This window comes from Augochlora pura, chromosome 1, assembly GCF_028453695.1.
Source record: "Augochlora pura isolate Apur16 chromosome 1, APUR_v2.2.1, whole genome shotgun sequence".
Classification (NCBI taxonomy): domain Eukaryota; kingdom Metazoa; phylum Arthropoda; class Insecta; order Hymenoptera; family Halictidae; genus Augochlora; species Augochlora pura.
In genome coordinates this window covers 2,895,557-2,923,210 of record NC_135772.1, presented here as the reverse complement: position 1 = coordinate 2,923,210, position 27,654 = coordinate 2,895,557, and the positions used below count along the sequence as shown (strand labels likewise).

The window sequence follows — 27,654 nt, the reverse complement described above, 5'->3', positions numbered from 1 at the left end:
AGCTATTATTACATAATAATAAAATACTAATAATTATAGTTATATAATTTCTTAAATATTAGATTCACTTCGCGACGAATAGAATAAATATTGCTTAACGCCAATGCTAGAAAAATATAAAAATATTTCCAACCGAATGACCGCTTTGCAAATTGTCAAATAAAAAGTTCTCTGCATCTTCTTAATATTTTAAATACTTACCAACATATCCCTCCACGTGTTCGCAGTGATATCAGATGCACCGTATGCACTCGGAACAGATCGTCGAAAGATAATACCAGATTGCATTGACCGCGAACGTCGAAATGATCGATAAGCGGCTGAATTTTTCATATACTATGCTTTACGACCGTAAGTTATACAACCGTATGTCTTGTTAATCGTCAGATCGATGCTTGACGTTAGAGACCCTTGGCTATAACTATTCCTTGCTGAAAATAAAATAAAATATATATATATATATTGCTCCATTAATCGTACAGACTTTCGCGCAGGTTAATCTAATGTTCCCGACGAAACAAAACTGTATAAATCGCAATCAATGTCGATCTTCTAGCGCCGCGTATCGCACGCAATGCATCTCACTCACACGTTAAGTGCAACGGATCACGATAATATTCGGCGACTTGACACGGAACAAATGGTAAAATATTCAAATTTCTTTTCGAGATGTAAAAATTAAAAGAAAAGTTAAAAGATACCGTAAAAATTAAAACCAATAGAAATAACAGCGCTGTTAACCCTTAGAACTCGAGTGGCGACTCTGCGGCGCCATTGAAATTACTGTAACACATTCGAAAATTATTTTTAATCGCCAAAGCTTAAAAATTGTTAAAAGTGTAACTATTATATGAGTGACGAGATTCGGTTTCATAAAATAAATATTACATAAAATTATTTTAAAGCTTGAACTGGCTTCGAGTGCAAAGGGTTAAAAATGCAAGCTTAATCAAAATAGAAAACCGTCGATGATTCTTTACTAAAAAATAAACAATTCTGCGGAGTTGTTCCGTGGACAATATAGGTGCTGCTATCTATAGTTTATTTACGAAAACGGCCTAAAACTATATTGATTTATCGACTGCGATAAAGACGCGCGTAAACAATTTCGAAAAAGAATCGAACTCGCCCCGGTTGGCTTCCAAGCCGACAGGCGTTGTTAATTAGTCAGTCGGCAGGTATTTAAGGCTGTTAAACGCACGGTTTGGTTTTCCACCCCTCGTGACGGCGCGGTGCACGCGTCGGCGACGGGCCCCGCGTCTGCATAAAATTACCGCGCGTAACTTCCGCTTGTCCTTCGGAGTCAATTTATCGTGCCAGCTTGTCTGAATCGATTCGCGGCGGCCGGCAGTTGTTCGTTAACACGAAAACTTTAGTCTTTCGATACGCAATATACCTCGCCGCCGGCGGCGAGTTAGTCTCGGTCTGTTTGAGCCAAACTGCGGAACAACTTGTCCCTTAGCGCGCGCGCTCCCCTTTAGCCGATGTGCGCGCTACCGAGGCATGGCGACCCGTTTAACCTGCGGCCGGGGAACCCCGTCGAATTCGATGTCTTCCTCGCGAATTTCGCCAAAAGGTATCTATAACACGATCTTCGAGCTTCAACCCCTTATATGCACCCCTAAACTCCGATTAGTTCGCGATAGTAATTCATAATTTTCTCCGAAAGTTTCGCTCGATTGTTCGTTGCTTCTGTGAGAATTAAATATTACATTTGCAATTTTTTTTAGAACGTGAAAGATTGATTAATTTTCTCGTAACTTTCTGTAGGTATTTTTTGACATTTCTAGGTATATTGTTTTTTAAATAATTATTGAAGCAATAAATCGGCGTCTTTGATCCTTCGATCTAGGATAGGAATAAATCAAGGGTTTTTCATTTTTCGGAACTGGAAACGGAGAAATTATTTTTGCGAAAGCTTTTTAACTGTTTTAAGAAATTCGCAGCACAAGTAGCATATCTTAGTTTATAAATTATTATCTATACGTTAATTTTATTATAGTTTTGCTCTGGTTCGTCGTTGCGTTGCAGTATTCGATTCAACCCCGCGAATTTTGCATCTCATTACCGATTGACCTATAATATACATTACTCGCTAAACCCTTCAACATCTTAACCCTTTGCACCCGAGTCTACTTAACTTCAATACCAAACTATCTTCTCCTAAACATAGTATCTCAATTTCCTATTATTTTTCAATTTCGCATTATTTTTAATATCAAATTAAGCTTAAAATCGATGAATCAAGCTTTAAATATAAACCACTTTAATAACTTTAATAAAAATCTGTGCAAAAAGTGATGCAATTTTTAGCGATGTCTCCGTGTCTTCGAGTGCAAAGGGTTAATAATTTAATCGCATTACCGTTATTGCATTAAACATTCGACGAGTGACAGCGACGAGGAAGCAACATATTCAGTTTACTCGGTCGCTTCTGACATCGGGACCTCGCAATCGCGATTAAATTTCGGCGACGACAGCATAGGATATTGTTTTGATAAAAAGCAATACATTTTGCGACTGATAATAGAATTGCCAGTTGGGCCGTTCGTATCGATTCAAGAACAGCTTTGGTTCTAGACTACGTCCACGTGTCTTTCGTTCAAGGTAACAGATATTTTCCAGTTAATATATCAACAAACGTTAATTGTATATTATTAAGAGTCTTCTTGCTGCTCTATTTTAATGGACTTAACAATTTTATTACGGTTAATAAATAAATAAGAAGAGGGTGTTCTTTCTTCCGCGTTGCAATTCGAAAATATGTCAGAGACGTGTGTTATTTAATAGCAATTAGATAACGTGCTTAATCGTGTACTTATCTTGTCACGGTTCCACTGTTACGACAAACATTCGAGATAACGAAATCGGTTTTTGTACAGATTTCGCATTGATAAATTTTTCACGTAGAGAACTCTTATCTAGAGCGTTAACCGAAATTTGCTTTGCTTCTGATATTAAAAAAATTATTATTATTGTTGTTATTATTATTATTATTATTATTACTATTATTATTACTCTTTTTGTTTTTTTATTTATATCTTCTTTGTCCAGTTCTTACAAACTCAATACAGGAATTAAAAACGAAAGATTGAAAGCAAATGTTCAAGGAAGCAGAAAACTTTTATTTCGTCCAAATGATTTTCTATTAATCATCGTTCATGTTCAATAATTATCAAGGAGAGTAAAGTCTCCCCTATTTAAACAGAGGTTTTCAAATGTCTCCGAACAGCAGGCTAATTTCATTTTAAAAGCTTTGATTCCTCAGTTCCTAGGATCACTGTGCAACGTTACGAAACCTAAAACATTCGATGATATCTGGCGCGAGCGTGTAAGCGCTATCAATGCACCTAATCCGCGCGTAGTCATCAGCGAGAGCTACTTTTCCAATACTGTTTTACTCAAACACTGAGCATTATAGTTTAGCCTGTCGCATTTGTGGTCGGGCGTGGACGTTAATTCTGTTTGATCAAGTTCGATTCAGGGCTGAGTTCAGACAGTTTTACGAAGTAAACAGATTTAGCTTCTTTCTATGGCTTCGTTCCAGGTAATATACTGCCTGCTGCTTCGTAAATCGAACACCTTTTCGCATGATGAACTATTAGCATGACGAAAAATTTCGTCATACCTGGTTGACAGGTTAATGATCGCGTGGGGTAGAAGTTGAAAGTTCGCAGGGTGCATTTTCGCATCATTTAGGTGTTTTGGCGAAGCATAATATAGCAAAAATGTTAATCTTATTTTTAGATATCTCTTCTGAGTTATATTAAATGGAATTATATTAAATGGAGTTGTATTAAATGGAGTTGTATTAAATGGAATTATATTAAATGAAATTATTTTAAATGGAATTATATTAAATGGAATTACATTAAGTGTAATTATATTAAATGGAATTATTTTGAATAGAACTATATTAAATTGAATTACCTAAAATTATATTAAATAAAATTATATTAAGTAGAATTACATTAACTAAAATTATATTAAATATATAATGTTTGGTATTTCCACAATTGAGACCCTCGTATCAATTTCTCTTTTCAATATCTTCTTCCGTCTTTTTTATTTCGATACGTTGTATCACAGTCAACAACTCCAACTTCAAAAATACCACTTTTAGAATACAGTTTTACGATTGTATAGATAACAAGTTATCGCTAAATAAATCGCAGTCGTTAAAACTGTGCTTGGCACATACAGTAAAGCGAGCGCAGCCGGTAAGAAACGACACGATATATGTATAATACCGTGTGTAAAAATATTTCTTCCGATAAGCCTCACGAATTTCGGATATTAACTGCTGCTTTTGCGTTGAATAATAATCTAAATAATACTAGAGACTATCGATCGTTCACATCATTATTCTTGTAACTTTACAACCTTTATTTAAATCAAGAATTGTTCGAATAAATTTATAGAATAATTTACGGCGAACAGTGAATAAAATTCGATTAAAATATGCATTTAAAATATTCGATTAAAATAGCCGACTAAAATATTCGATTAAAATATGCGACTAAATTTGAATAATTATTTCGGATAAATATTTATCCAGAGATTAGTTATTGATTCTTTATAACTGATTTGTTAATATTTCATTCTAAGCTAGTGATAATAAAATCACGTTGGTAAGCCTAATGTAGCAATTAAGGGTTGTCTTATCCAGATGTTTAACCCTAATCTAATCGTCGATTAGAAAGATCCTTTAATTTGAGGATTGGAAGGACACTGTGTGTCGCGATTCTAGCCACTGTGTGTCGCGATTCTAGTCACTGTGTGTCGCGATTATAGCCACTGTGTATCGAAATTCTAGTCACTGTGTGTCGCGATTATAGCACTGTGACTCGCGATTCTAATTATATCTTTTTGTTGCAGATTCGCCAGGATGTTGGGTAGCGTGCCGAGCGGATGGATGAGGAAGATTCTCCTCTTTCTGGTCCTGATGACCGGGGTGCTGCTCATAGCGATGTACGCACACGCGCCGCCCCTCGTCTCCCTGCAGCCGTTCTCGTCTCGCCGGTAAGTGTTCCGCCGACTATTCTCCCGTCACCCCTTTACCTCGATCCAGCGATCGTTCGTCAACCTCCTCCCCCATCATATCGGCCACAGTCCGATCGTTCCGATTAAACAGAAAAAAAAGGCAACGAAAACGAGAACCGGAAGAAAAAAGAGAGAACAACACGAGAGAGTCCCACTCGATCGGTCAAAGAACCCCGGCAGAGCAAATCCCTTTGGAGTCATCTCACCTATATATCTCTCTTTCCCCTCCCCTTATCGGCGTCTCCTTTTTCATACCGAACGATCACACCGTCACGCACACACACACTCCCCAACCACGTTAACTTTGGTTACCGCAACTCTCTGTGTGTTTCTTTTTTTTATTTTTTCGTTAATTACCTTGCATTCCCGGCGACTTCGGCGCGCATCAAAGACTGAAGGAGTTGCAACGAGGCTTGGTTACGTTCCTGGTCGGTAATGAAAGCACCAAGAGACCGGAGGAACGGCTCTACGAATATCTGGAAGAGCCTAGGTAACATTCCCCTATACCAAAGGGGTGAACCACAGTACACTTGCTAAAGCTTCCTTTGTTCCTTCGAGGCGAAAAAAAAAAAAGATAAAGGAGTCCCCCGTGTTCGACCAACCTGCCTCCCCTCTCGCGAAAAGAGATTTTCGGGCCGTTCGTTACCCTGCATGTATATGTACAAAGCTGACCGTAGAAACCTCCTACGCCTTTCTCGACGTATCTGTCTCTCTCCTTCTCTCTGTCTGTACAACTTTTGTCGGCTCTGTGAACTTTGTCGAACATCCTGTGGTGGCTTCCTTCGTTCCGATGTTCAGGCTTTCGTACGTGATTGGGAATAAAATACTACCCTTGGCAATTGTTATCAGGCCAGAGCTATAATAATTAATTTAATAAATTGAATAGTATTTTTTATAGCTCGAAGGCTAATTTAAAAGGCTAATTTAAATTTAACGCGAGTTAACCCTTTGCACTTGAAGCCATTTTTCGATGGACAGTATTTCTATTTTATAGGATTTATTGCGATTTATGCATTCGAAATTGTGCTTGTTAGCGCGATATTTGGTATTTTAACAATCTCTAAGTATAAACGAGTCTGATACTATTATAATTGTTTTGAGAAATGGAATAACAATTTTTAGTGGCGCCACTGGAGTGCAAAGGGTTAAATAGAGAGAAAAGGGCGTCTAAAATAAGTATCAATTGTTAATTGTTACGATCACTTAAAAATAATAATTTTGCTTTAATATTCACAGTATTGGATATCTCAGTGCATACAGCACTGTTTCAAAAGGCGCTGGCGCTGATTTATATAATTTATTAAAATTATTCGCAAAGGGTATCGCAATTTACTGATTTTTCTCATTAAAGCATAAAATTCGCAATCCAGTTATTATATTTTATTATCATCAAGGAAAAATAGTTGACAACCAATAACACAACTTTCACAGCCAATAGCATAACTTTGACAGTCAACTCTGGAAATTTATCGAATTATTTAACCATATCCCAGAACTGAATAAATAAAGCTGCAATTGCAAATTACAAATGCCAATAAAATCAACGCGACGCTAAAGAAATCTTTTCGAATATAATTTACTCCATCTTCGCTTGATAAAAAGACGATTACATATCCGTTTCTCGACGTTCGATTAATAGTAAAAGCAAGGTACATTTCTTATCGTAAACGAAGTATGCTAAAGCCTTTCGAACGGTTACAGCTTGGATCCTCCGCGGCTGGATCTCGTTATCTGGAACATCCTCGAAGAAAAATTAATACTCGTAAATTAAACGTCAGCCCGTGGATAGCAGCCTCATGAATATTTATCACTGTAATTCAATCTAGCGACTGCGGCATATTATATATACATAGACGCGGCACGTACAATATGTTTACGTATAAAACAACCGCCGACTATTTCTCGCGGAGCAACAACTGGTTAGCCGGTCCGCTCTCCTCTATTTTCACTTGGCGAGTTCTATTTCCTGTCTTGCGTGAACCGCGTTGATAGTCACACCTAGTGTTTGCATGGTGTAACTAATTTATGCATCTAAGGCTTCCCCCACTCTGTCTCCGATTTTTATTTAATGTTTTTTTTATCGAAGAACTTCGTCGATCATCGATTTTCGATTCTGGTTGAAATAGTCGCTGCTTTAATGCAGTGACAGCTTGAGAGACTTGCAAGATTTATATATTAATGACGAAGCTCGAGTTTTCGGTCGAGGATGTGAATTATTTAAACATTGAGGTTTCCCGAATCCAGTGGACAATTTTCCAGTTGTTCGTTAGCGAGCTCACCCTGTATATGTATTGGGTTGGCAACTAAGTAATCGCGGATTTGAAATAAAAAGGAAAATTCAATTCTTTCGCTGAAAAATATAAGTTTATTCAATCAGACGAATCAATTTTGCCACTGCCTTTCTTTCAAAGCTTCGTTTTAATATACTGTATATAACATAAAAATCGTGCTCGCGACGCTTGCTTTTTTGGAAATATCGTAATAAAATATATCTGAAACTTGTAATAAAATCTTGAAAATTGTAATAAAAACGAAACTAAATAATCGGCGCAATTTTCTTACTAAATTAAAGGTGGAAGTCCAAACAGCAAGAAAACAATATAGATCGGGTGCTTTTTAATCCTGCCTTTTTGGAAATAATACAATAAAATATGTCTAAAATGTGTTTCTTGTTCTTCCAGCTTCGAACAGTGATAAAAACGAAACTAAATAACTAATCGGCACAATTTTCTTACTAAATTCAAGATGAAAGTCCAGACAGCAAGAAAACGATATAACTTAATTACTTTGAACACGTTGATGAAATAGAAGATGGTGCTAAGACCGTCTATTAACGAAATCCGCAATCACTTAATTGCCAACCCGATACTTTGTTCACAAATGCAGCTTGCGTATGCTCTCTTGGTATATCTCCTACTAATCCTTAGCGTGTAAGCTACTCTGTATATTACTTTAGAGAAATTGTCACTTGGGAAAGGTTGTTAGGCACTTGAACGTCCTCGCGTTATGCGAATATTGTGCTTTCTTTTTAAATGTGCTGCTTCTGTGCGCGTCTCAAAGAATAAGCAATCAATTGAGCAAATTAAAGGATTACTATTAGAATTATTATGAAACACGTATGATAGCATACATCTTTTTATTAAAAATATACGTGACTGAAATGAAATACGACTTGAATCTCTTAAAATGATATGACTTTTTTTAAAACTGAATAGAATGACTTGAATTTTCTTTAAATGATACAATAATACCAAAATATTTCTGACAGTTCTGCTATTATTCGAAATGACAAATAAACCTCCCGCGTTTTTAAACATTTCGTTAAACCTTCTAAACCTTCCTAGCAATTCGTTGCATCCCTAATCAAGTCGTACCTGCATTATGTATATGTACCATATATGTCGCGACCATATTAACCCCTTGCCGTACCATTTTCTTCGCAATCACCGCGATTAGGAATTTTTCAGTTGTTTTTCAGTTGAGACAGAACATTAACATTTATTCCGTGCCTGAATTTACACGAATACTTAACCCTTTGAAGGTCGAATAGCGACTCGCAGGCGCCTCTAAAAATTATCGTGCCACGTTTGAAAATAATCTTTATCGAATTTACTAATATTTAAAAAATTGTTAAGAGCTATTATTTGTCATAAAATTCAATTTTATAATGCATAAAATACTCCAGGTAAGTCTGAAGAAATATTTTGGATTTCCAGTTAAAATGGCTCCGACTGCAAAGGGTTAAATATTAATAACAAGGGATGTAGAATTTCGTCCTAATTTTAAATAACAGAATAAGATCCATATTTAATAATTTATCAGTAGTAATCTCCATCATTACTGATTATATAATGGCGAGTCGGACTCGTCAAAGTACGGCAAAGGGTTAATCGTCGCTGGCAAGGGGTGAAATCGTCGCTCGCAGAGTCTTCAGGTGCCTAAAAAGCTTTCGACTTCCCCGGGTGCACCACCTTTATCCGTACACGATTAACAGCATGTCACGGTTCGTCTACGGACAATCTTAAGAAGTTTCTGTTTTGCCCGGGGTTGCGAGTACAGGACATTCCAGAGCCCGTGGTCTTGGGCCTGCGTGGCCGGCCGATGCGAGAGAAGAGCGGTCAGATCGTCGCGAACATCTCTGGCGAGCTGTATCGCTCTTTGCGGCGGCAACACTCGGCTGCTTTGGCCCAGGCCGACCGGGAACATCATCCTCGGCGAGGACAGCGTGGTCATACACTATCAGCAGATCGAGTTCGTCACGGTGAACACCAGCGACCAGGAGACGAAGAACCTGCTCGAGCACGCGAAGGACGTCTTCATCGGTAAGATCAGAAAGAAAAGCTTTTGAACACCCCTAGAAGCGGAGACAATTTTTCAGAACTTAGGACAATAGGTCTAAGTTTGTTTAAGATCTTAAAATTTGTTCAACACTTAGAGCAGAAGTACTAAATTTGTTTAAGATTTTTAAAATTTCCTAGAGACTGTGTAAAAATATTATGCAAGCTATCAAGACCGCTGTCTTTTAAGACTCTGAATTAAAATTAATTAAATTAAAACTAAATTAAAAATCGTGCAAAGACTGCCATCGTCGATAGAGAATAGTTGAAAGGCAGAGATTTTCCAAAATTCTCGGGGACAGTAGATTATCATGTTCCACGAATCTGCTTCAGGGAACGTGAGGAGCTTGATGAAGGTGGCGAACGCGAAGAGTCGATCCGGCGTGGAGACGTTCGCGATCTATCTGAGCGCGGGGAACGGTCGAGCGATCGGGCCGGGTTTGGACACGGACGAGTCCTACACCCTGGAGATTGTGCACAAGGGAGAAGTCCTCGAGGCTCGAATCACCGGGAACAGTTACTTCGGCGTCAGACACGGCCTGGAGACGCTCGGACAAATGATCTGGTGGGACGAGCTCGTCGGAAGGGAAGGCGGTCTGCGAGTGTTATCGCGCGCGTCCGTGGAGGACAAACCGGCGTTTCCTTATCGGGGATTGCTGGTCGACACCGGAAGACAGTTCTTCCCTATCCAGAGGCTGAAGAGGGTGATCGACGGCATGGCCGCGTCCAAGCTGAACACGTTCCACTGGCACCTGACCGACTCGCAGAGCTTCCCCTTCGACTCGGCCCAGTTCCCGGAGATGGCCAGGTGGGGCGCTTACAGCGGCGATCAGATCTACACGCCCGACGATGTCAAAGATCTAGCGGATTACGCGAGAATCCGCGGCGTACGGGTGCTGGTCGAGATCGATTCGCCCGCGCACGCCGGCGCTGGATGGCAATGGGGTGAGTCGGCTGTTTTCCTTTGATAACTTAGCGATTCGAAGACCGCCTTCATGATAGCGATCATTTTATTCTACGAGGGTGATATTACGTTTTGGCGCTTTGCGAATGGTTTGGTATTATACGCTACGGCTACCCCTTAACGAGGGTGTTCATTGAGACTTCATTTAGCTTTATTAAGCTCTTGATGTACCATCAACTTTACTATTATAACGATTATATTATATATATTTTTTGATTGTAATAGTTTTGCTGATTTGTGATTAATTACTAGTGATTTTTGAAGTAATTTAAATTTTTATTATTACTCTGCTTATATCTCAACCGTTTGCACTCTAGTGACGCCTCCAAAACACCAACGAAAATTCTTACATCATTTCCAAAATAATATTAACATAATTCAAACCTCGCTATTTAAAAAAAACTGTTAAAACTGTAACAGTTTTACTTCTCACAAGAATTCATATATGTAACCTGTATTAAATCATATGAAATGAAAATAGCTATTTTAGTTGCAGACTTAAAATGGCTTCCAGCGCGAAAAGTTACAATATTATAACTCTCGCCTCGTCAATTATACTTTCAGACTTTCCACCTTTCTCTTTCCATCACCATATTCTTTTCCAATACAGTTATCTAACACTAATCAACCACCAAGCTTCTCCCTCGCCCCTACAAACACTCTCTCTCCAGCCAAGCACAATCCGTACACCGCGCCTAACACCATCGCCCTAAAACCTTGGCTAACAAGACACTAAGCTCGAGAACACGTTTGGCTCCAGGAACGGAATACGGCTACGGCGAGCTGGCGTTGTGCGTCGATCAGCAGCCGTGGTCGTCGTACTGCGGCGAGCCGAATTGCGGCCAGTTGAACCCGATCAACGAGCACTCTTACAGAATATTGGAGGGCCTGTACCGGGAACTGCTCGACCTAACCGAGATCCGCGACATCGTGCACCTGGGTGGGGACGAGGTGAACCTCGACTGTTGGGCGCAGTACGGCAACATCACGGCGGCGATGCAGGCGCAGAACATGACGGATCATCACGCGATGTGGGCGGAGTTCGAGACGAAGATGTTGCAGAGGCTAGTCAAAGCGAACCGGGACGAGACGCCGAAAGCGGTGATCCTGTGGAGCTCGCCGCTGACCAAGAGGCCTTACATCACCATGTACTTCGACCCGAAGATCCACGTGATCCAGTCATGGGGCGGCAGTAACTGGCCGGAAACGCCGGATTTGTTGGAGGACGGTTTTCGCGTGATTGTTTCGCACGTGGATGCTTGGTACCTGGACTGCGGATTCGGCAGGTGGAGAGAGACTGGTGAAGCGGCTTGTGGAGAGTATCGCACCTGGCAGACGGTTTACAATCATCGTCCGTGGAGGGACTATCCTCAACAGCACCTGAACCTAGTTATCGGCGGCGAGGCGGCGATATGGAGCGAGCAGACCGGCGACGCTTCCTTAGGACCTCGACTATGGCCTAGGGCTTCGGCTCTCGCTGAACGCTTATGGTGAGTATCAAAACTCGAGAAATTGCTATTCTTGTATCTCGCGGAACCGGTGCTGTTAGGGAATGCGGCACGGGGAAAGAAATGAGATTGTACTGTTCATATGAACAGATGTAACAATGATAAGGATAGACGTTGTGGAAACGCTGCGATAGTGAAAGTGACGAATACCCAAAATTAATAGCACCCAGTACAATCTCATTTCGAAGCTTCGCACAAAACGTTTCACTAAAAGCAACTGGTTTTCGAAATAATTTTATAAATTCCACGTTTTTGGAATTTTTGAATCTTTGAACTCCCTCGGACAAGACTAATCATGATACTATTTCTTACACAGGAGCGATCTGCCGACGAATGGTTACTCGACGGACGAGAGCGTGTACACGAGACTGGCGAGCCACGTGGAGCTCCTCGCCAGCCGAGGGCTGAAAACCGAGGCGATGTGGCCGCAATGGTGCTCGCAGAACCCGGGGAAATGTCTTTGACCGTTCGTCAGTCCGAATCTGATCACCGAGTTCAGTTGGTACCGCACGCGCGGCTGCTACGAGGCCCAATGAGAGGCGGCTTTACGGCGAGATTACCCTGGGGCTGCGTTAGCCCAGGGCACCGAACAGTACGCGTAAAACACCCCTTTCTCAGGGGTTTATGCCGTGTCGAGGGCGTCGAGCCCGCGGCACGCAGCACTGTAGATAATGTCCTCACATGCTGGACCGTGTCGTCGTATTCGTCACAGATTGCATCAATCATGGAGTGTGTCACCTGGCCGTTGGAACAATGACGGCGGAGAAGATCCAATTCAACGGATGACAGAGAAGATCCAATTCAACGGATGATAGAGAAGATCCAATTGAACGGATGATGGAGAAAACGGTGCAGCGTAATCTGGAAAGGCTTTCTAATGCTGCTAGGACAAAGCATCGCCGATCGATGATAATTATCTCCCCGGTGTAGTCGATGCTGGCAATGGCCGAAATTCGCCATTAATTTGCGCGGAGACTCGTCATTGCAGCTTTCACGAAGATAACCCCATTCGTCGGTGACCATCAGCTCTGCTTGAAAAATACTGGCGCGGCTTTGCTTCGCTACGACCCGCTACCGTCGACTTTTATGAGGACAGGAGATCCGTCAGGTGTGGGAGCTTCGACGGTGTTGCCCTGGAGAGCCAAACGTCATTTTATCGAAGAGAAGATCGAGGCTTGTCAAGATCCTGGTGTCGAACCATATGAAGATTCTACGAAGCTGATGACCCTCGTCGCAAAGTGCCGTTACGTCGAACCTACGCCGAGCCAACGGTGTCCTTTGATTCCTTGCGGATATGATCGACGAGATAAATAAGATTGGCAGGATAAACAAGATCGACTAGATAAATAAGATCCACAAGATAACAAGATTAACAAGATAAGCAAGATCCTCAAGATAAGCAAGATCCTCAAGATAAACAAGATCCACAAGATAAATAAGATCACCTAGATAAACAAGATCAACTAGAAAAAGAAGATTCTAACCGACACCATCTTCCATTTCGACGTGGCTTCTCGACGCCGTCGCTTTCTTCAACTCTTTCTCGCTTTGATCCGCCGGCGACGTCTGCCATCCGTATCCGCAGCATCGACAATTCTTGTAACGCGGTCGAGAGTTCAATAGATCTAGCCGTCTAGTTTAAAAAACAGATCATATACTTCATGACTGTTCAGTCTTCTAACTCAGTCAGGGCGTTGTTGTTAACCCCTTGCACTATAGTTTCTTTCATACTGTGACGATTAGTCCTTATTCGTAGTTAATAATTTTCCTAATAGAATCAGATAATTGTTTTCTCCTATATTTATTCTATATCTATATTTATTATACTTTCCTTCGTTGCTATACTTCGATAATCGAAGAATTTATTTCCACTTCGACGTGGAAGGAATTAATAATATTCATATTTAACACGTTGAGCGCTGCGTCAGCCAAATATGGGTGACACTAATTTCTGTCCAATCTCAAGAATACATTTTTATTGTAATATATTCGAACAAATTGAATTTGACTAGAATGTTTCAAATGTTACAGAGTTCTAATGCAACTTCCTGTTATAAATATTAACTTTCTAGTTTCGCTTTAATTAAATAAATTGCTTTAATTATGTAGGGATTTTAGTGGTCGATTGTCGGCGCTGAATGTATTAATAGAGCTTGTATGGAATCTTCATCACGAGTCTGACTCGTTATTATGGTGCAAAGGGTTAATAGCAGAGTTGCCGAGCGGAATGATCGCGAGACGAGCTGTTGGAAATGAATTATACTCGGCGAGAACGTGTCTAGGTGGCACTAGTAGGCATCGACTAGGCAGACCGATCTCCTTGGTAGCCATAAAGACCGTCGCCTAGATCATAGCGATTTAATTAACCCCTTTGCCGTACTATATTCTTCATAGCTGCATGAACACTTTTTCTGTAATAATTTTTTAAAAGGAAGAATATTGCTTTTGTCTACATTGAAATGGTTATTTGTGGAATTACAGAAAATTTATTTAAAAAGGAAAGAAAACGAAACAGACTTGGCGCGTAACGTGTTGAATAAATGCCTATAGGGATTTATAGGATACTTATAGGATATGTTCTAAATGTAAACTATCCTACTGCGATAAGAAATATTGAAAAATCGTCGTGGCACTCAGCGTGTTAATTACTAAAATATTAATAAAAACCCCTATGAAGAACTAGGCTCATTAAAATACGGCAAGGGGTTGTACGTCGACGGGAAGGAATTTTCCGTGTTCCGCCACAAAGGCGCAATTCGTTCCACCACTTGTTCTCTTCTTTTCCCTGTTCAATGAATAAGAGGTTTCGACATTGCGAATGAACGTCAATTCGAGGATTCGCGAGCCTCGCGGAACGCCTCGCCGTAGCACGACGCCATGCTTTTCGTTCGAAGTGCCTTTCCAATTGTAATCTTACACTCGTGGTGCGCGCGCGTTGAAGCTTCGTTGTGTCGCGCGAGCCGAATGTAACACCACCGTTCCTACTAGTCTCAGGAATGGCGCGTCGTCAAACTTGTATTTAGAACAGGAATCGCGGTCCGGCATCTCTTGCGAGGAGATCTTAGCTAAACTCTTCTCTTTCTATTATCCAACAGGAAAACAAGCGGCGGAGAATCTGCGCTTTATTTAGTGCGCCAAATTAAGTTTCAAATGTTTTATTCTATGTACACCACGTGGTGGTCGATCTTTGTCAAGGATTTTTAAAATTTTTTAATTAACCACTTAGCTGCGTCAATTTATTCTGAAGACAAATTTTGTTATTTTATCGATCGCAATGAGTTTTTCTTGTAAGATATAAATTTGCTATTTCCTTGTGTATACTCGTCGTGCGCAGCTAACGGGTTAAGAACCCATTTATCGGAAAAATGTATTCGACGTTTGGTTCTGAAATGCTAAGAAATGAGGTCATCTTCGAAATTTATTCATAGCATGAATGCCTCGCGTACGAGTTATGATTGTTATTGCGTCGACGAGTTGGAAGATGGACAATTAATTATTTACTGTCCGATCTCGGCAATTGTTTCACGCGCTATTGTCGGCAGGTCATCGCTTCGATAAGGAGGAGCACATCGGGGATGCTTTACTCGGCGTTGTTCATTAAAAACTTAGCGAATTGGTTATTGTAAAAATCAATATTAATATTTTAAGCGGCCTCGATTAGCAAAAGGTTATTTCAGCGTTTCTTAGATTCGAGAAACTAATTGCGTCTTAAAAATTAAATTATTCGTTCATAAGAAACGTTAGCATCTTTTTCGCCGTCGATAGACTTATGACATTGTAAGATCATCGAAGTGCGCTACCATTTTGTAAATGTACACCGGTAGTAATATTTGTTGGACTAAATCGCGTAAGGATAAAAAAAACCATTGCAATGGCCTTAGAAGATGAAAATTTATTGAAAGTTCTAAATGATGGGAAAAGGGATATTCGAGGTGGCGACGTTAGCCAGGACACCCTAAGCGAACCGTAAGAAACGATCGATATAATACAGCGAAGGTATTTCACTCTTTCGAACCTTGTTTTTACCATGGGAATAATACTATGTCGTCTTAGAGACGTTAATTGAAACCGAGTCCGCATGGACGTTTATTCAAACTGCCAAATTTTGGTACTAAAGTTCACTGTTAAGGGGGGAAGGCAATATTAACTCTTTGGGGCCACGCTGGGATTAAATATACCTTTTTAATGCATGGTGGTGCATGGTGGGACATTTTTAGACCCAACTCGTAATGTTGCAATAGTGTTAAATTTATGAAACCAAAATGCTATAGTCCAATCCTATAACAATACATTCAATTGAATTACTATTTAATTATATATTCTATTTAATTCTGCTTTTATGTTATGCGATTCCTTTGTTAATCGAAACATACCAATTCTGTTTAATTTGAAACGCGAGAAGATTTCTGCGCATTTATTTATTCTCTGAAATCCTGTGCCTCAAAGAGTTAAGCAGATCACACGATTTACGTCCGTGACATTGGTAACGCGCGTGTTCTGAGAGAACGAATGATTGCGATGATTTTATCGGATGACGACGAAGGGAAGGGTTGCGCGACGATTTCGCTCTCGTGTTCGTAATTGTCTCAGAGGATAGAAATGTTGATAGAAGAGCGATCGGCGTGATCGAGCACCGATTGTCTATTCTACGATGGACAATTATATGATGGACAGTTAACCCATTCCACTCGAAATAATTTTATCTTTAAACGTGAAACAATTATCCTTGCTCACATTATTTCTATTTTATTTAACCCTCTTAGCAACAACGATATATCGTTGTCGGCTATATTCGATAAAATATTGTTTTCTCAATGTTTCTACTAAATAACAATTTCATTCACTATTCACCTTTCTTCTTTTTATTATTTATCAGGTTCTACGGAACTCTTGCAATTTCCTTTCGTAAGTTTAACAAATTAAATCGAACGAGTTTTGTACATTTCGTTCATGCGCGACTCTTTTGGTCGGTACTAAAAGGGTTAATAAAGTGCACTTTTATTCGTACGAAATTAATTCTTAAGCTACTAAACAATATTTTAAATCTAAACTTTATTATTACAAAAATTATTTTGCAACGTGATAAAACAATTTTCGTTATGGCTCATAGTCACCATTCGAGTGCGAAGGGTTGATTCTCTATTGTCTAAATTAATTGTCTTTATTGAAGATTCTCTGATGCCCGGATTAGCGCGACGAATCCACCGTATTTGTGAGACTGTTAATTAACGTAGCATTTTCGCTTATATCTACCGTATACACAGCCGTGAAACACATCGACGAGAACCGAGTCAATTTCTAGAATACGAACGGCTGTCGGACCCCATAGAGGTCCGCGATATGCCACATATGAAAGTTACGATTTGGTCGCGTTGATCCGCGAGCAGAATCTCGAGAGAGAAAGGGAGAGAAAGAGAGAGCATCAACGTGAATATTATATGGCCTACCACGATCGATAGAGATTTGTAAATACGCGATCACTTTGGACGAATGGGAGAGCGACCCGACGATTAACACATATTATAGCTAATTGGACGAAAAACGGAGGACGCTAGCAGGATGACGAAATCATCTGTACTTACTGACACTTACCGACATCGATGGCTGTAAAAAAAAAAGGGGGAGTGTGATTTTTGAGCACGACCTTACGGATCCTGGGCGTTGAATCATCCGCTATACTGATCGAGGGGAACTTTGCTCGACGTTTCTTGCATTTTTCGACGAATTTTCATCGACCGAGTTGTACGCGAAAAACGAAATAAAGAAAGATAGTAAGAAATAAGGAAGTAAAAGAGATAGTAATAAAAAAGAGAAATAGTAAGAGAGAGAGAGAGAGAGAGAGAGCGCTAGAAAGGCTAGTATAATTACGACCATAATGGTACCTCGAGTGTGCGGATGATTTCCCGAATCCATAAAGAATACAATCCGTTGTATAGTGTGGTTGGTGTAAGTTTAACATAAAAGAAATTTTGAATACAACACTTGTCTTTTAATCTTTCATTTCCCGTTAATTATTGGATAAATTAACGTCGAGTACTGGAGCCTTTGTTTTATTTTATAGGTTGGTGGTATAATCGAGTGATTATTGCCATGATACGAACGGCGTAGTACATGGAACACTCTCTGGCCATCATGATTTTGATGGATGATCCACGTGGAAGCGATTTGCTTTATTGCATTTGTCGTTTCATCCAATAGTAGTGGTGTTTCATCATTCTGTACCAATATACTTCGCTGATCACTAGAGATCATTACTAAATTGCATAGAATAATTTATGCGAATTTTGGATCGTTTGCTATATACCTCACGGATCAATAGAAATTATGACTACATTGCATAGAATCGTATATTGAATAATTTATGCGAATTTAGGATCGTTTGCTGCAAACAATGATTGCAAGAAATAGAAGACAGAAAATTCACCATTATTGCAATACAAATTTAAAATGGAAGTTAAGTAGAAAACTTAGTTTGAAGAAATATTGCATTATAAATTCGTTTAATGATTTTTCTCATCTGACACAATGTATTCGCAATTGATAAATTAATCGTTATTAATATAATTGTTAACGATAAACTCGTCCGTAATGCTCGAGAAATTAGGACATTTATATTTCCAAAATGTTGTATTTATATATTTATTTTACATTTACTGTTACATTTTTATTACTATTACAAATCTATATATTTCTACTAGAAGAATTCAAATAGAAAACGAACACTCAATTAACCCCTTCCTTTCAGAACTGTATCAATTATCACTTCTTTATCCTTAATATCTTCTTTGATTTGCTTTCACAGTTTTTCATTTGCTTTCACTCTTAGATTTTGCTGCCAAAAAATTCAAGTTTTTCTTTCATCTAAATAAGCAATTGACAATCCTATTTATTATATTAAATACATATAAAATATTCGTCATATATTATTATAGAGCAAAGGGTTAACATAGTCTTAAAAAATGAATTCTCTATAGGAGAATTTCAAGAAGATTTGCTCGATAGAATTACGCTTTGGAAACTAAGCCGCCCTTATCCGTCTCCGCGTCCGTTCATCCGAAGTTTACCTGTCCTTCCCCTGTCGAGACCGTAATAGCAAGAAAATGGTGGGCGAGGCAAGATTTGTAAACAGGCGAATAGCTGTCTAGGATCCGCCGGTGGCTCACTTCGATCCCAGATTTCAAATACATCGCATCGTTATCCATCGGGCTACGAGGAATGCAACTTCGTCTTTGCTATCTAGTTCTCCTTGCAATTAGAGATTCAAGTACATCGAGCACGTGAGAGAATGAGAGATTAAACGGGAAGATTGTAAACGTGGAATTTTCATTTTGCAAAAATTCGTTGGAATTTCGAGTGCCTCGAGGCTCGCGATGGCCAATGTCACGGCGATGGTGGACATTTTCTTCGCGAAGGAGGAGCTGAAATGTCGCCAACTGCTTTCAGAATGTAAGTACATTAATATTGTTAGTTTTAAAAATTATAGAACAATTATTTAGAAATTTTATAGTTTGTTTAAACTCTTTGCCGATCGGAAGACTGTGAATAATTCGCTATCTATTATTATAGTATTATAGTTATCATATTATAATATTATATATAATTTTTAGAATATTAGATACCTTTCGCGATTAATAAAATAGATAAAATAAATATAGTCGTCGCTGTTACTTATTCATTTAATTATCTTTTATATCAAAGAGTCAGAATTCATCTTCTTGTCACATTAATTTCTTCTCCGATAGAACATCCATCAAAAACTAAAAATAAAAGAACCAAAATAAAAAGCTTAAATAATTTCTGTGAACAGACAATGAAACATCGTCAAACAATACAGAGCACCGTCACTGTCCCCCATTTTTCGACGGCGTGCTCTGTTGGCCCTTGACAAGGGCCTCGACGATAGCAATTCTCCCTTGCCCGCCGGAAGTAGACTTCGTCTACGGTGCAGAATCAAGGACCACCATGGAATTGAACAACATATCGATTGCGACGAAGATCTGCCTTTCGAATGGCAAATGGTACACGAATCTCGAGGGGATCTCATGGAGCAATTACAGCCGGTGCAACTCGAACGTGTATGAGAGTTACAAAACCTTCGAGACCTTCGAGACCTTCTTGCTAGACGTAAGAATCGAATGCTATGCGCGAAACACCATGAGAAGGGGGAATGTGCGTGATTTGATACTGACGTTTCACTCGTCATTTCACCCGTAGAAATGGCTGCCGATCGTCAGGATCGTCTCGCAGATCGGATACACCGTCTCTTTCACCACCCTCGTCATCGCCATGATCATCTTTTCTCTTCTAAGGTACTATAGTGTAGTTCTAGCATTGTCATTAGCATCATCGTCATCGTTTCTACTATCTAATATACTATTTCCTTTATATTATTTATATTCACGTTACAAATTATTTCAAAATTAATACAGTTATCTATCTAATACATACACTATTTAATATATATATATACTGTCTAATAGTATATAAAACGATATAAATAAAAGAAATATTAACAATAAAACATCGAATGTCTGACACATACTATAGGAGACTGCGGAATGCTAGAAACAGGCTGCACATGCACCTGTTCGCCTCGTTCATAATGAGGGCGTTCATGGCGCTGATCAGGGACTGGATCATCGACGACGGGATAGGGTTGGCCGTGGACGTTGTCTACGTGAACGGGAAGGACGCGTTCATCAAACAACGAAACGTAGGCATTGTTCTGGCGGCCAGGCGACGAGAGGAGGAGGAGGAGGAGGTCGCAAATGAAATAACAAGGAAACGAAATGATCAGTTCCAGATCTTGATGTGCAAGGCTATTACGAGCACGTGGCAGTACTCTATCGTTGCCAATTACTCGTGGATATTGATGGAGGGACTGTACCTTCATAATCTGGTTGTTTTAGCGTTCTGCTCCGACAGCGCGGCGACCAATCTCTATATTTTGATGGGATGGGGTAAGAGCAGAGAGTAACATGGCGGCGACTGAATTAGCTTGGAATTTGTTGACTTAGGTTCGATGACCTATAGAGAAGCGTTGTGTGATTGGATGAGGATAGGCGACAGTGATCATGAAATGATCTTTGTAAATTAGTTTTTGTTGCGACTTTAGTTTATTATATTAACATTATCGCAAGGAATTTTATTGCATGAAGTAATTTAATATTTGCCTCTGTTTTTTCTTTAATTCGTGATTTTAAGAAATACTATTTTAAATATTATAATATAAATTACTTACGTAGCTTATTACGTGCGTTAATTGTAATTTTAATTTACGTACATTAATCCTATTATTAATTGCATAAAATGTTCGTAATCTGTACAGTAATATTATTTAAATCAAAGGTCAATTTTGTCTAAATTACGAAGGGGTTGCAATCATTTTCGATGAATACAATTTACACCATACAGAAGACCAAACCTAGAGACATAAAACAAGATTTAAATATTTATTTCTGAAAAGCCATTTTAACTTTAAAATTTCTATTTATTAAAATGAATATTTTCAACCATGATTTGTTCTCTTTTCGCGGCAAAGGGTTGCCCGTGTTCGTGGTCGCGCCATGGATAATAATCCGTGCTACGATCGAGGACACGCTCTGTTGGACCACTCACAATAATCCTTCTCTGTTCCTCGTGATTAGAATACCCATCATGATTTCGATCCTGGTGAGTAACAATAAAAAAAATTAACATTAATATTAATTGACTAATTGAACAAAAACCTCATACCGCAACGTTCTGCATTAATTATTCAATTTCTAAATATTTGGACGATTATTCGAAGATATAAGTCTTGGAATATATTCATCGATTAATTAATTAATTAATTCTTGGCAGTTTAACTTTCTGCTGTTCATCAACATAGTGCGTGAACTTTTCATCAAGCTTAAGACCTCCGTGCACCTGCAGCGCAAGAAGATGCAGTACAGGTGAACATAAGTACAATTTATAATTTATTGAGTTTTAGGTTCTTTTTAATGCTATCTACAATTTTTGGTAACGTTAATTATTGTTATATAATAAGGAAAGACTAAAATTCCTTTTATTTGCACAGCAGGTGGGCTAAGTCGACGCTAGTCCTCGTACCCCTTTTCGGAGCCCATTATACGCTGTTCTTGGGTTTTTCTTATCATAATGATCACCGCGTGGAACTCATCTGGCTATTCTGCGATCAGTTCTTCGTATCTTTTCAGGTATAACGAAGAAATTAGAATCTATATAATAATATAATAAATAATATTATAATATTAAATAATATTCAATGATGTGTAGTAATATTATAATATTTAACCCTTTGCACTCGACGCTATTTTAACTTCATTTTGGATGATCTACAGTATCTGTATTTTCTATAAATCATTGGTGCAATTTGTGTATACGAAATTTAGTGCGTATAACAATTATACTTTGAACAGTTCTTTAAAAATAAATAGATTTGGTAATGTAAAAATATTATCATCGTATAACAATCTTGAATGATGTCTCAGAGTCTCCACTTGTGTGCAAAGGGTTAATGCTATATAGTAGTGTTATAATTAATAATATGTTGGAGTGTTATAATTAATAATATGTTGGAGTGTTATAATTAATAATATGTAGCACTGTTATAATATTCAGTGGTATGTGGTAATGTTACAATATTTAATGATACGTAGTAGTGTTATAATATTTAATGAAACGTAGCGGTATTATAATATTAATTTTTAAAGTATTAATTAATAGTATTAATGAAGTACCTCAAGTATTAAACAATCTTCCTTAATTTTAGGGAACGTTCGTAGCCTTACTGTACTGTCTGCTCAGCGCTGAAGTACGTTCAGAGATAAAATTAGCCTGGAGAGCCAGATGGTCGAAGAAAGCGATTTGTTACACGTTGTGTAAAGAGTCGAGGAAAAGGAGAATAAAACGGCAGTGCCGGAAACCAGCAGTTTACGAGGATCCCAGTATCACCGGTTCCACAATGAGAAACCTGTTTGTATTGCAAGTGGACACGGATCGAACAACAAGTAGTCGTGTGTTTTAGATGTAGAAATCATCTTTGCAACCAGATACACCACCTGTATATTGTACTGTACACAAATGTTTTATAATTCCATAGGCAGGCGTGTATTAATTAACAGAACTTCACTTTGTCACTCTACGAAATTCTGTATCTGTATATAAATGATTATTGGACAAGAACTGTCGATTTTACATGTACATATATGTTTATTATATTATTTTATTACTGTTATATTATTTTATCACTGTTATATTATTTTATTACTGTTATACTAATTTATTATTTTACTAGTATTATTATTATATTTATTATTTATTCTTATATTAATTATAATCACTCAACGCGACACTCTGATGTCAAACGCGTGTTTATTAATGTCTTTACGAGATTTTTGGACGTAGAAAATGACTATAACAATAATCGATGGCATGTTATGTCATTTGGATTGTCTAATCTTGTTTATGAATTTTGGTTATAATTTATTTTATCTAATAAATGTATTCGCATTTATTTTATTAACCTTCTGGAGTCCTCGAGTTTAAAGAACAATTTTAAATGGCTCCGTTTTATAATCGTCGAGTGCAAAGGGTTAAGAGAATGGATTTTCTATATTTAGTTAAGTTGTAAATGCCACCACGTATTTTTGTTAATCGCAGAGAACTATAATTTACAATCAGAACCAATAAGTAACAATTATCCAAAGCACTATATTTTTATATAATGTGATTACATTGATGAACATTATTAATTTAAAGATATAGAGTAAGGCAAATTTAAATTGAAATACCGAACTACATTTTCATAAAACAACCTCCATACATTGCAATTATGTCTCTCGTTTATAACGATAAAAGTACAATATAAAAGACGACATTCTCAATTTTGACAGACAATTCACCCCCTTCGTTATTGTCCTAATCGTTATTTATTCTAAGCTCTAATGAAATTGCTTTCTTATCATCTATATACCTCTCATTCCACTAGAACAATAAAAATTACGCACATGTTCATATGTACTCAGTATGCTCGTGCCATTGTTAGAAACAAAACTCGTTCCTCCTTTTAAAAGTGAAGAGAATTTGACAGTGTTTAAAAACAAAGAATCATTTGTGCAGAAAAAGTCCTCATTTCGGAGATAAATTATATATTGTTCGTGTAATTTAAAAATTAATTAAAGCGAAGGGAAGGAAGAAGTAAAAAGCTCAATGAAGACTTATAATTTTGACAATGTAACGACGATTGTTGTTATGTTAAATCGCATGACAGGAGTTAGAACGCTCAATTCTTCGAATACATCGTTTTGGTTATTGTTGAGCTTTCTTTGTAGAGCAATTTTACTACTAATTTTTCTTTATTTCACGTACTTGTCCTGGTTATTTGATCAGAAAAATGCTGCCTATTATTTGTTGTCGCAGGTGTACATGTTTATGGAGATTGTCTCCATTTTGTCTATCTCTACTATTCAAGTATTAGGCTGGCGGTATTATAAGGTAGGCAATGTACGAGATTATGTTTGTTTTGCGTCTATTAGAATATTATTTCACTTCGTAATGTTTATAATATTAAATAGAATATTGGTTTTTAATATTAAAATATTATTACACTTCGTAATATTTATATTAATAATGTACCATTCGTATATTCCAAATTGACAATTTTGCCGACATTATTGCATTATTTCCATGAGAAGAAATACTATGTATTATTTATATTTTTCACACTATATTTACGATATAAAATAATATTATATTTCTCCATTAATTACTGTACAGAAAAGGCAATTAAACTCAACTTAATATATCTATTTAACATAATTATCCTTATTGCTTCATTCAATATCTTTTGCTAAATTCAATGCCTTTTAATATTATATTATTTATTCTTCCTTCACAGGAAATGTCGCTTTTAAGAAAAAATATCGTCGAAATCGAGCAGATTTTAATGAAACTGGACGTTGTGATCGATCATCGCAACATATACGTGTGGAGTGTCGCAATTTGTATTGCCAGTGTCATTAATTGCCTTTTATATTGTATCTACTATACACATTTAGGACGTACAGTGGATATAATGTTTATCTTGAGCGATTTGTTGCCTAATATCATGATGTACATTGGAGGAGTGGTCATGCTGGACTTCACGTCACACGTTTGGCACGTGAAAATATGCAACAGATTTCTATAAATAATGTTTCCCAAAAATTTGTTGAAAAATTGTTATATAGACTTGCTTTTTTTACTTTTGCGTTTTAAATGTCACATCACTTTATTTAGGTATAAATTATTTATGTACAAAATATTTCACAATTTATCGTAATTCCGATTATATTTTACTTGTATATAAAATGGTCTATGCAATTGTTATAAATCACGTGATTAATGCATTTACGAAAGATGCCAAAGAACTATAGCTATAGGCCCTTCGATCTTTTTAAGTGCATCAGTGCACGTCTAATTAACAAAGCATGGCATTATTAATCGATGCAAAGATTTTATTAACATCGAGAATATGCTTCTTTAATTGGCATGCAAATTGCAGAAGAAATATGGCGTCCAATAATTCGATAATAATATAACAATCTAGGAATGATAATGCTTTATTATTCAATTGTAATTCCATCCCCTTTTATTTAGTTGGCTTTTGAAAATCTTCAAAGAAACGAACAACCTCCTGAGGAAGTTCTTCATCGAAGATTGCCCGATACAAATGGAAGACTGGAACAACAAAATGGTCGCCTCGTGGCTGGAAACATTGTTAAACGAATGGCGCATTGAAAGTTTCGTCTGCCGAAACAAAATCACCCCTTTCAGAAGACCATCGATCATAGAACCCCGACTGCATACTTTGGATAAAATTCATATTCTTCAACAAATCAGGTATCTAAATAAACAAACAATAAATAATTTTTGAGGATTCAGCCCTCGGTTCTTGAAGATTAAATAAACAATTTATACTAATTAAGGATTTTCTACTCGAAGATACATTCACCTGCATTTGTGCTTGATTACGAAATTGCTGAACAAAGTATTCGACGCACAAATAATGTTGCACTCTGTAGTGATCGTTCAGTCGGTTGTCGCGGTTTTGTATTATACTTATATGCAATTGAATTTGAAACCGGTGTATGAATTGTGTCTTTATGTGTTGGACGGGGTCTACCTGTGGCTTAGAGTTGCTATCACGTGTTATTTCTGCGAGAAGACCGCGAAAGAGGTGAGTAGTTTATATGTTCGTTGCCAAGACGTTGTTTGTTAAAGCGAGTGATATTGTTAGTCAGTTTAAGAAGCGCTAAAAGCATCTATTTTAGCAATAAGACATTCATTCTGAATTTTAGCGATTGTTATTTTAATAGTTAATGGAAGTATGTCATGTAGTTCATTCTTTCTTGCTTAGAAGTCGTTTTGTTTCCAAGTATAGTCTTCGCGCGACAAGATGTCATCTTCGTCTTTCCACCCCCCCTCTTACTGACCGCCTTATTACCATAAGAGGGGGAACTCAAGGGTGCCTCTTTGTCGCGTAAAGACTATACTGGTGCAAACGCAATGCTTTCAACTTTGATGGACAATTATTATTATGATCCATTTATTATTATCGTAATAATTTCTTTTGACTTTAAGCTCTAATGCAATTGCTTTATTATTATATATAACAAAATTAGTGACCCATCTTCTTTAAACCTAGTTTTAAAACTGCAGATTCCAAGATTATCCAACTTTTGCCACTAACAAATTTTATTTGCATTTTAGGCGAAGCGGATAATACACATCATTCATATCTGCTCCGTGCACAATTCTGATATCGAGTTGAAAAATGAGGTGAGAACAATGTGCCACCGCTAACATATTTTATATAATAAAATATCGATGCAACTTGAATTTTGGAGGAAATAAAAATTATATCGTGATTACTAAATAATTTTGTACTGCTCGTTTTTATAATTTCTTTTTTTCTAGTTAATACAATTTCGTCTGCAAATCTCAATTACTATGACGGACTGCAAAGATAAGCATCTCTTCTGGTTGAACGACAGTTTTATATTGCAGGTAGATGTGTTTATTTTATTTGTTTTCTATTCTCTCTATAATCTCTGTTCATTTTTAAATTGATTTGTTACAGAGCGTGGGTGGCATATTTACCTACTTTCTGTTCATGATACAGTGGAGTCAGACGTTAGACGTATCCAAATCGAATTCTACTTCAACCCTGTTCGACTGAAGTTAACAATTATACTGTGCAGTAAACATTAACCTTTATTATTATATTCCCATTACCAATGGACGAAGAAAATCCTTCTTTTGTTAGATACAGCATTAAGAAATCAAAGTTTTAGAAAATGACCTCTAAAATTTATTCTTTCTTTATTTTCTTTTATTCAATTAATACTAGAAAAATTCTTCGAACTCCTCTAAATATATATAAAATTATTTAAGTAGAATATTATAAACGTGGAGCTATATTTTATAAAATAACATTGACAAATTTCAATCACGTGGTCCATGCATTATACCATAGTGATATAATATAATGCATGTACCACGTGATTGAGATATATAGAGATATAATGAAATTGGCAACCTTCTTCTTGTTACTTTTTTATAAATCGTTATTTCTAAGGAAAGTATAGCCTTCGCGCGACAAAAAGACACCTTTGTTTTGCCATCCCTCCTCTCACTACCTGCCCCATTACCATAAAAGCAATGCTTTCAACTTTGCTGAACAATTCGAGCCATTTATTATAATTCAACTTTGACGGCCAATTCGATCCATTTCTTATTATCGTAATCGTTACTTTCG

At 37.6% G+C, this 27,654-nt stretch overlaps 3 protein-coding genes across 6 annotated transcripts in view; all 3 read left to right on the top strand.

The window, feature by feature from the left end:
- Nucleotides 1–13,271, top strand: part of Fdl (fused lobes) — a 42,478-nt gene extending 29,207 nt beyond the window's left edge. Inside the window, exons 1-7 of one of the 4 annotated variants that reach the window (XM_078190947.1) lie at nucleotides 1,407–1,576; nucleotides 4,879–5,022; nucleotides 5,435–5,533; nucleotides 9,103–9,365; nucleotides 9,714–10,325; nucleotides 11,105–11,834; nucleotides 12,169–13,271. In XM_078190947.1, coding sequence (XP_078047073.1) covers nucleotides 1,485–1,576; nucleotides 4,879–5,022; nucleotides 5,435–5,533; nucleotides 9,103–9,365; nucleotides 9,714–10,325; nucleotides 11,105–11,834; nucleotides 12,169–12,316 — 2,088 coding nt within the window. In that variant the 5' untranslated portion in view covers nucleotides 1,407–1,484 and the 3' untranslated portion in view covers nucleotides 12,317–13,271. Of the gene's footprint in view, nucleotides 1–1,406; nucleotides 1,577–2,520; nucleotides 2,608–4,878; nucleotides 5,023–5,434; nucleotides 5,534–9,102; nucleotides 9,366–9,713; nucleotides 10,326–11,104; nucleotides 11,835–12,168 lie in introns of those variants that run through there. The other 3 variants (XM_078191206.1, XM_078191121.1, XM_078191036.1) reach the window with 3 other exon arrangements.
- A 5,610-nt stretch (nucleotides 13,272–18,881) lies between these two features.
- LOC144468478 (parathyroid hormone/parathyroid hormone-related peptide receptor) lies at nucleotides 18,882–22,919 on the top strand. The gene is made up of 9 exons (XM_078177986.1): nucleotides 18,882–19,298; nucleotides 19,660–19,976; nucleotides 20,067–20,161; nucleotides 20,400–20,565; nucleotides 20,650–20,812; nucleotides 21,394–21,524; nucleotides 21,696–21,787; nucleotides 21,913–22,051; nucleotides 22,627–22,919. Exons 1-9 carry the CDS (start codon nucleotides 19,223–19,225, stop codon nucleotides 22,879–22,881), a joined length of 1,434 nt encoding a protein of 477 aa, XP_078034112.1. The 5' UTR covers nucleotides 18,882–19,222; the 3' UTR covers nucleotides 22,882–22,919.
- A 1,837-nt stretch (nucleotides 22,920–24,756) lies between these two features.
- On the top strand, nucleotides 24,757–27,075 carry LOC144470449 (uncharacterized). Its single transcript, XM_078181592.1, has 6 exons — nucleotides 24,757–25,013; nucleotides 25,494–25,736; nucleotides 25,839–26,073; nucleotides 26,607–26,675; nucleotides 26,814–26,903; nucleotides 26,977–27,075. Exons 1-6 carry the CDS (start codon nucleotides 24,757–24,759, stop codon nucleotides 27,073–27,075), a joined length of 993 nt encoding a protein of 330 aa, XP_078037718.1.
- The last annotated feature ends 579 nt before the right edge of the window (nucleotides 27,076–27,654 follow it).